This window comes from Sprattus sprattus (assembly GCF_963457725.1).
Source record: "Sprattus sprattus genome assembly, chromosome: 10".
In the NCBI taxonomy this organism is placed as follows: Eukaryota; Metazoa; Chordata; class Actinopteri; order Clupeiformes; family Clupeidae; genus Sprattus; species Sprattus sprattus.
The window spans coordinates 3,617,871-3,627,870 of record NC_137908.1 but is presented as its reverse complement, the minus strand read 5'-3'; the positions used below and the strand labels follow the sequence as shown (position 1 = coordinate 3,627,870).

The 10,000-nt window shown below is 46.9% G+C and overlaps 1 protein-coding gene across 4 annotated transcripts in view; it reads right to left on the bottom strand.

Annotated features, from left to right (window-relative positions):
- Positions 1-10,000, bottom strand: part of iffo2b (intermediate filament family orphan 2b) — a 52,377-nt gene that overhangs the window by 9,079 nt on the left and 33,298 nt on the right. For 2 of the 4 annotated variants that reach the window (XM_080846006.1, XM_080846007.1), the window contains exons 3-6: positions 7,932-8,027; positions 4,305-4,370; positions 2,924-3,094; positions 700-845 (exon numbers count right to left, since the gene is read on the bottom strand). In XM_080846006.1, the coding sequence (XP_080702132.1) occupies positions 700-845; positions 2,924-3,094; positions 4,305-4,370; positions 7,932-8,027 (479 nt within the window). The remainder of the gene's footprint in view (positions 1-699; positions 846-2,923; positions 3,095-4,304; positions 4,371-7,931; positions 8,028-10,000) is intronic. The other 2 variants (XM_080846008.1, XM_080846009.1) reach the window with 1 other exon arrangement.

Sequence of the window (10,000 nt, the reverse complement as noted above, 5' to 3'; positions counted from 1 at the left end):
AGAGCTCCCATCCTTGCATATTAACACTGGAGTGAGTATGTGTATCCTCTCCTGAGAGCCATATAAAAAGAGCTGCGTTAAACATGCCTACTCTACAGCCTTAGCTTCACTGTAAGCTTGACTGGGTAAACCCACCTAAACTGAGTGCTTTTATACTCGGTTTTCATGCAGTACCACACATTACCAATGGGTGGCACACTACTGCTGAATAACATCAGACCCTACAAATCGAGCTGCTCTGGGAGACAGCTGCATTGACTCTGTTGCCATGTCGACTGGTTATATGCACCTTTGGGCTTGTCATTAGGTCACTATTAATATCATAAACACAGATGGTCAGCCTAGGTCTAAGGTGTATTTGTCTTATCTTGGGGGTTGTAGTTTTTAAAAGAGTGCTGCTTGTTTTTCGCCTCATGAATGTGTGCTACATCACATTGGGTTTGGCAGGCGTTCTCAGTAATTCTGCACCAGCTTGCCATGTTGGCTGGGCCCTACATGTTCCGTGCCCTCAGATACAGAACCCTGTAGAGGTTAAAGGTCAGCGTTGTGACTCACAGCTGGTTGAGCATGCGTTTCATCTCGTCTGACAGAACCCTGTAGAGGTTAAAGGTCAGCGTTGTGACTCACAGCTGGTTAAGCATGCGTTTCATCTCGTCTGACAGAACCCTGTAGAGGTTAAAGGTCAGCGTTGTGACTCACAGCTGGTTGAGCATGCGTTTCATCTCGTCTGTGATGTTGACGGAGGCGGGCACCTCCTCCTCTGATGTGCTGGGGTCAGCGTCCATCTCCGAGCTGTCCTCATCCGACGTCACCTTACGCTCCTTTCTCCTGCACGCTACTGCCCCCTGGAGTGTACACACACAGACACAGACACAGACACAGACACAGACACAGACACAGACACAGACACAGACACAGACACAGACACATTATTATTGTGTTTTGACTGTTGACTGTTGCTACAACATTATTATGATCTGACTGTTGACTGTAACATCATTATGATTTGACTCTTGACTGTAACATTATTATGATCTGATTGTTGACTGTAACATTATTATGATCTGGTGGTTTACTGTAACATTATTGTGATCTGGCTGTCGACTGACACATTATTATGATCTGAATGTTGCCTGTCACATTATTATGATCTGATTGTTGACTAACATTATTATGATCTGATTGTTGCCTGTCACATTATTATGATCTGATTTTTGACTAACATTATTATGATCTGACTGTTGACTGACACATTATTATGATCTGACTGTTGACTGTAACATTATTATGATCTGACTGTTGACTGTAACATTATTATGATCTGACTGTAGGTGTCACATTATTATGATCTGACTGTTGACTGTAACATTATTATGATCTGACTGTTGACTGTAACATTATTATGATCTGACTGTTGACTGTAACATTATTATGATCTGGTGGTTGACTGTAACATTATTATGATCTGGCTCTAGCTGTAATGTTATTATGATCTGGCTGTTGACTGTAACATTATTATGATCTGACTGTTGACTGTAACATTATTATGATCTGACTGTTGACTGTTACATCATTATGATCTGACTGTTGACTGGAACATTATTATGATGATGATTATTATGGCTCTTGCGGTAATGTTATTATGATCTGGTGGTTGACTGTAGGTGTCACATTATTATGATCTGACTGTCAACTGTCACATTATTATGATCTCCAGGCACTGGATCTAGTTTTCTTGTCCAGTCATTGACACTGCTGTGGCAGGCTCTACGGACTGTGGCGGGGACATTCTTATTATTCTGGTTTACTGTGCAGTCATAGCCTGCTGTCCTGATGGGCTGCTGCTGCTGGAGCTGCTGCTGCTGCTCTGGATGCAGGCGGCAGGATTGTGGCCTGCCTGTGATGAGCTGCAGCTGGGAGCTGGGAGCTAGGCGCTGGGAGCTGGGCCTGAGCCAGCTCCATCACTGCAGTGTGATAACCTTGTGTGCAAGCTGAGCAGCTGAGCAAAGTCACCGAATCAGCACTTCTATGTGGTAGGTGTGTGTGTGTGTGTGTGTGTGTGTGTGTGTGTGTGTGTGTGTGTGTGTGTGTGTGTGTGTGTGTGTGTGTGTGTGTGTGTGTGTGTGTGTGTGTGTGTGTGTGTGTGTGTGTGTGAGAGAAAGAGAAAGAGAGAGAAAACTTCATGTGTGTGTGTGTGTGTGTGTGACAAAGAGACAGACAGACAGAGAGAGACAGAGAGAAAGAGAAACAGAGACACAGAGAAGCAGAGAGAGACGACAGAGAGAAACAGAGAGGCACAGAAAAACAGAGAGAGACACAGATAAACATAAAGAGAGACACAGAGAGACGGACAGAGACACAAAAGACAGACAGAGAAACAGAGAGAGACAGACACAGATAAACAGATAGACAGAGAGAGACAGAGACAAAGAAACAGAGAGACAGACAGAGACAAAGAGAGACAGACACAGAGAAACAGAGAGAGACAGACAGAGACACAGAGAAACTGAGTGAGACAGACAGAGACACAGATAAACGGAGGGAGACAGGCACACAGAGAGACAGACACAGAGAAACAGAGACAGACAGACAGAGAAACAGAGAGGGACATTAAGAGAAACAGACAGAGAGAGAGAGACAGACAGAGAGACGGACAGAGAAACAGACACAGAGAGAGACAGACAGAGAGACGGACAGAGAGAGAGACAGACAGAGAGACGGACAGAGAAACAGACACAGAGAGAGACAGACAGAGAGACAGACAGAGAAACAGAGAGAGACGGACACAGAGAGATACAGACAGAGAGACGGACAGAGAAACAGAGAGAGACGGACACAGAGAGAGACAGACAGAGAGACGGACAGAGAAACAGAGAGAGACAGACACAGAGAAAGAGACACATGAGGAGTGAGCTGCACCCACCCTTTCAGGCAGCGCTCTGGAGGGGCTGACATTGAACATGAGGGACATGTCCTCAGAGTTCCTCTGCTGGGCCACGTCGCACATCTTGGCCGTGATGTCGATGCGTCGGCAGATGTCCATGTCCACCTTCATGGCTTTCTCCTGGATCTTTGAGTCCAGGTCCGACATTTGCTGCACGGAAAGGGGAGAGTGTGCTTCAGTTAGCGAAGAGTTAGCTCACTTAGCCACGGTGAGCTTAGCAAAGAGTTAGCTCACTTAGCCACGGTGAGCTTAGCAAAGAGTTAGCTCACTTAGCCACGGTCAGCTTAGCAGCTAGCTAAGGAATGAGCCTCTATTTACCAACAAACATGGGGTTTATTGGAGGAAAGACACATGGTTTAAGACAAATGTGTTGTATTATACGTAATTTATCAAAAAAAAGACATACTCCTCAATAGAAAAAAGAAAATATATACTCCCTTTCAAAATAAAAGACATATAAAAAAAAGAATTAAAAATGTAATAGTAAAATAGTTTGTAGAGTGTGTAAAGAAAGCGTTGAATAATGGTATTGATATTAGGATATAGTCACCAGGCTGGTGGGCAGGGGTGCCCTTCAAGAACACCATGCATGAGGTCAGTAAGGTTCAAACATTTCAGTCAGACTAGTTACACAACCACGTATGTCTAGAGAACATATCAACACAAGCTTACATTCAGTCAGGCTAGTTACACAACCACGTACGTCTAGAGAACATATCTCATCACAAGCTCACAGTCTGTCAATCATTACACCGCCGGCCTCTGTGAGACCTTCATGAAAGCACTTCTCCATTCCATGCCAAACATCCAAGTGGGACCAGTAAAGATGGTGGCCCAAAAGGCCCAAAATGCAAAGCTGGCACTGGAGAGGATCTCTGCCTGATCAGGGCCAGATCTGGTTCAGTGCAAGCTGCCATCTCATCAAATCCTAGAGGATGTGTGTGTGTGTGTGTAGAGGATGTGTACTTGTTCATGTCCATGTACCAACTACACTACCCATGTTCACACCGTGCGGAGGGACACTGTCTTAGTCATTTCTCAGTGCATTTCCACAAAAGCGTTGCGTGCAGCCGCCATGGTGAGCCACGGCGAGCCACTGCGAATAATAGCGAAAGAGCTCAAAATGTTTAGCGACAAAAGCCGTACAACGGCAATTTCAGGAAATGCACGTCTGGTTGGGTAGCACGTCGGCCACAGGGGCAAACAGGCAAACCCCCCATCCCCCCCCCCCCCCCTCCTACCCTACCCCACACCGTGCGGGGCACCACTGGATTAGTAACAGGTGTCTGGCGGTCACACCCTGGTCGGCACGGGTTAGGTGTTAGCCATGGGGGCAGGACAGGCGGGGGGAGCACCTTACTTTAAGGTCCAGGAGCTTCCAGTGAGAGGCAGCAGGTTTGGGCTGCGTACCCAGGAGACAGGTGCCCTTCATAGGGAGCAAGATGACAAAGCACAGGTGGTGTGAGCGCTAGGAGGGCTAACATACAGGCCTCACGATCACAGAGATTACACCTGGGAGTACACCTGAGAATACACCTGAGAGTACCTGAGTACACCTGATGAGTAAACCTGAGATTACACCTGAGATTACACCTGGGAGTACACCTGGGAGTACACCTGGGAGTACACCTGGGAGTACACCTGGGAGTACACCTGATGAGTACACCTGATGACACTTTAGATTACACCTGAGTACACACCTGGGAGTACACCTGATGACACTTTAGATTACACCTGGGAATACAACTCGGAGTTCACCTGCCGGCCTGTCAAGAGCTTTGATCAGAGAGACCTGTACCACATAGTGTACCATAGAGAGGTAGTTACTGATATGATATCAGTTGGAGCAAAAACGTGACAGTGACTGTTTGTGTTTCTGTTTGTGTGTACATATGTGTGTGTGTGTGTGTGTGTTTGTATTTGTGTGTGCGTGCGTGCGTGTGTGTGTGTGTGTGTGTGTGTGCGTGTGTGTGCGTGCGTGTGCGTGCGTGTTCATGCGTGTTTGTGCGTGTGTGTTTGTGCGTGTGTGATTGTGCGTGTGTGTTTGTGCGTGTGTGTTTGTGTGTTTGCGTGCGTGCGTGCGTGCACAAATAATGAGTGTGTGTGTGTGTGTGATGTGGTGCAGGATGCTAGGAAGTCTATCTGACACCTTAAAATGGTCTCATTTCTGTGTGAGTGTGCGCTGGTGTAACAGAGAAAATTCGCTGGAATAAACATGGTCTGGTTTTGCTGAGGTTGTCTTTATATTTATGTACGTGCCTGAGAGTGTGTGTGTGTGTGTGTGTGTGTGTGTGTGTGTGTGTGTGTGTGTGTGTGTGTGGGTGTGTGTGTGTGTGTGAGAGCACATGACTACAGTGTGTGTGACAGGGAGGAAAATGAATCAGGAACGTAAACACTGTTTGGATGGTTTATTCATTCCTCATAAAGTGGCTGGCAGTGATCGATTACAGGTCTGTGGCTGCAGCAGGAGAGGAGAGGTGAAGAGAAGAGAAGATGAGAGGAGGAAAAAAGAGATGGAAAGAGGAGGAGAGGAGAGGAGAGGAGAGGAGGAAAAAAGAGATGGAAAGAGGAGGAGAGGAGAGGAGACAACGGGAGGGGAGAGGAGAGGAGAGGAGAGCAAAGAAAAGGAGGGGAGAGGAGAGGAGAGGAGAGGAGAGGAGAGGAGAGGAGAGGAGAGCAAAGAAAAGGAGGGGAGAGGAGAGGAGAGGAGAGGAGAGGAGAGGAGGGGAGAGGAGAGGAGAGGAGAGGAGAGCAAAGAAAAGGAGGAGAGGAGGGGAGAGGAGAGCAAAGAAAAGGAGGGGAGAGGAGGGGAGAGGAGGGGAGAGGAGAGGAGAGGAGAGGAGAGCAAAGAAAAGGAGGGGAGAGGAGAGGAGAGGAGAGGAGAGGAGAGGAGAGGAGAGGAGAGCAAAGAAAAGGAGGGGAGAGGAGAGGAGAGGAGAGGAGAGGAGAGGAGGGGAGAGGAGAGGAGAGGAGAGGAGAGCAAAGAAAAGGAGGAGAGGAGGGGAGAGGAGAGCAAAGAAAAGGAGGGGAGAGGAGGGGAGAGGAGGGGAGAGGAGAGGAGAGGAGAGCAAAGAAAAGGAGGGGAGAGGAGAGGAGAGGAGAGGAGAGGAGAGCAAAGAAAAGGAGGGGAGAGGAGGGGATTCTATACGAGAGGGAAGAATGGGAGAGGCGAGGAGAAGAGAGGAGTGGAGTGGAGGGGATTTGACGGAGATAAACAGCCTGCACAAGCTCACGTTTGTTCTCAGGCTGCTGCTCTGAAATACACTCAGTGACATCTGCTGCACGCCATCTATGAGCAGAGATGCGAGAGAAACACCCAAATATGGCCGACAGGCAGGGGCCTTTCACACAGCATCACCAGAGTCGGACGCCAGACTGGGGGTCACTGGGTTCAGTCTGGGGTCCAGCAGGTGCAGAACAAACTCAGAGCTTAGAGTTACCCAGATGCAGCTCACGGATCACGTGTCATGGGTCATGTGACATAGCTCATGTGTTATAGGTCACGTGTCAAAGGTCATGTGTCGTAGGTCATGTGTCATAGGTCACGTGTCGTAGGTCATGTGTCACGTGTCATAGGTCACGTGTCATAGGTCACGTGTCATAGGTCACGTGTCGTAGGTCACGTGTCGTAGGTCACGTGTCGTAGGTCACGTGTCAGGGTCAACACGTGAAGGGAGAGAATATAACACAGGTGTCAAGTGCATCCGCTCAGGGAGACACAACCTAAAGCTGAGCACTGGTGCGGGGCAGAGGAGGGGAATACCAAGACAGATGAGTCAGGGTTATAAATAATCATCTTCCACCCTCTGTGCTCTTCCACCTCCTATTATGAGAGTGTGCTCCTCCTCCTCATCCTCCACCTCCTATTCAGAGAGTGTGCTCCTCCTCCTCATCCTCCTCCTCCTATTCAGAGAGTGTGCTCCTCCTCCTCATCCTCCTCCTCCTATTCAGAGAGTGTGCTCCTCCTCCTCATCCTCCTCCTCCTATTCAGAGAGTGTGCTCTATGATATGATCCTCCACCTCCTATTCAGAGACTGTGCTTTATCCTTCTCCACCTCCTATTCAGAGAGTGTGCTTTATCCTTCTCCACCTCCTATTCAGAGAGTGTGCTTCTCCTCCTCATCCTCCTCCTCCTATTCAGAGAGTGTGCTCTATCCTTCTCCACCTCCTATTCAGAGAGTGTGCTTTATCCTTCTCCACCTCCTATTCAGAGAGTGTGCTCTCCCCTACTCCACCTCCTATTCAGAGAGTGTGCTCTATCCTTCTCCACCTCCTATTCAGAGAGTGTGCTCTATCCTTCTCCACCTCCTATTCAGAGAGTGTGCTCTCCCCTACTCCACCTCCTATTCAGAGAGTGTGCTCTATCCTACTCCACCTCCTATTCAGAGAGTGTGCTCTATCCTCCTCCTCCTCCTATTCTGAGAGTGTGCTCTATCCTACTCCACCTCCTATTCAGACAGTGTGCTCTATCCTCCTCCACCTCTTATTCAGAGACTGTGCTCTATGATATGATCCTCCACCTCCTTCTCTTCAGAGACTGTGCTCTTTGATCCTCCACCTCCTATTCAGAGACTGTGCTCTATGATATGAACCTCCACCTCCTCCTCTTCAGAGACTGTGCTCTTTGATCCTCCACCTCCTATTCAGAGACTGTGCTCTTTGATCCTCCACCTCCTATTCAGAGTGTGCTCTTTGATCCTCCACCTCCTATCCTGCTCCACCTCGCAGAGTCTTGCCCTGGGCATCTGCAACACCACCCTCTAAAGCCCAAAATCAAATATTCTGTTAAAAAGGAAGAAATGTAGAACTAATAAGAGGTTTTATTTTATATTTTATATTCTCATGTGTTTCAGGCTTAGAGCAATTGAGCAAATTCCTTGTTCTAGCATAAGTAACCCTTTCAGTCAGTTAAAGAGTTTCTTGTGCGTGAACCCCATGTACACGTTTGCTTCAGAATGAACCGGCTGAAGTTAATGGAGATACTTACGTCACTGACGAGGCTTTTAAAGACCACTAGCTCAGCCTTCAGTCTGTCCACCTTCTCATTCAGCTCGTCCTGGATCACCTCAGAGTCCTGCGCAGTCTGGACACACACACACACACACACACACACACACACACACACATTACTAAAAAGAAATACACACACATAGACCTTGAGACCTACAGACTAAACCCTAAATATAGATAAGATAGTCTTAAGATACATTTTAAAAAGGCACAATCCTAAAGATATCTACCGACACAGATACATTTTAAAAGGCACCTAGGCATCTAAAGATATCTACCTACACAGACACACTGTCTTCTGACTGACACTGACAAACACACCAGTAGAAAGAGATGCAATGTTAATACACTGCGACAAACACAGATCTAGAGATACAGCCATACACAGGAACACACACACACACACACAACACACACACACACTATAGACAAATGCCTTGTATACACAGCCCTATCTGCACACAAATGTATAAACACAGACACACAGGAACGACCGTCACGGAAACACGAGGCCACAAACACTCCCTTAGCAACAGTGACAACATAAACACAGAAAGACGGGGATGAACAGCACAGATGGATTCTTTAATGAACTAACCACACATGTCAGCACAGAATGATGTTATTTATCAATGGATGATACCCACTGCGGTCCAAAACCCATCAGCTGGTTCTGCAGAAACTACTTGGAACAGATTCGGCTCCGATATGGCAGAGACCTGGCACGGTTTAGCCAATGATCTGGCAGGTCTACGTCAGAACAAGGCAAGATCAAATCCACATCCACACTATGTGGTTCCTTTACCTGCAAAAATGGCCCACATCCTACAGGCCTTACACTGCAAAAAATGCTTTTCTAACCTAGTGTTACTACTCTTATATTGAGATGAAAAATCTAGTTGGTCTTGTTTCTAGCTAAATTGTACTTACCTAGTGCTCTCTTGGTAAGGTTATTTTTACCTATTTCAAGCAAATATTACTTATTTTAAGAAATCTTAACAAGCCAAATTTGCTTAACGCACTGGCAGCCAAATTTGCTTGTTTTAAGCAAAATCCTGCTTAAATATGTAATTATTTGTCTTAAATCTAGAGGGGCATTTTTTGCAGTGTAGTGCTTTTGATGCATCCTAAAAGTGCCTTTCAGGTGGTCACTACACTTCTATCATTGACTTCATGTCCTGATCAGGCACGTGTCCAGTACTGCTCAAGTTGCCTCTGAGACATCGGTAAAACAATCAACAGAAATGATGAATCAATAACAGATCAATAGATCCTGTGCATATCGAATCAGATTCAAAAATAGACGTACAGGATGTAACCTTTAACCTATAGTCCTAAGTTAACACATCCCTCAATCCAAGGTCAACCCAAACATCGCTCATGTCATATTCTACCATGCCTGATGGTGAAGGTTAAAGAGAATCCATATGCGGTAAGCAGTAAGCGTTTGTGTGTTTTGTGCCAAATGTAATCGTTAAATCCATACGTGCGTTTTTTTGTGCAAAATGTAAGCGTTAAATCCATACGTGTGTTTTGTGTTAAATGTAAGCGTTAAATCCATACGTGGTTTTTGTGCAAAATGTAAGCGATTCTCTTGAACCAACCAACCATGGCCTTCTCTGGGGACTGTGCTTTTCTGCTGACCCCTAATCCACAGCAAACACGGGCGCTGCCATCTATTGATCTCTACCCACAGCACTGTGACACGCTGGCTCCGAGTGCTTACACACACACACACACACACACACACACACACACACACACACACACACACACACACACACACACACACACACACACACACACACACACACACACACACACACACACACACACACACACACACACACACACACAGCACAGTGACACGCTAGCTCCGAGTGCTTACATGCCACCTGGCGCCGGCTCTAGAATGGATGTAACCCTGACCCGATGCAGACCTGTGTGCGATCCAGACGTGTCAGCTTCTATATGCACTCATCTCTCCTATCTGAGGTGACTCATGCACTTGTGTGTGCTCCAAAACACACACACACAAACACACAC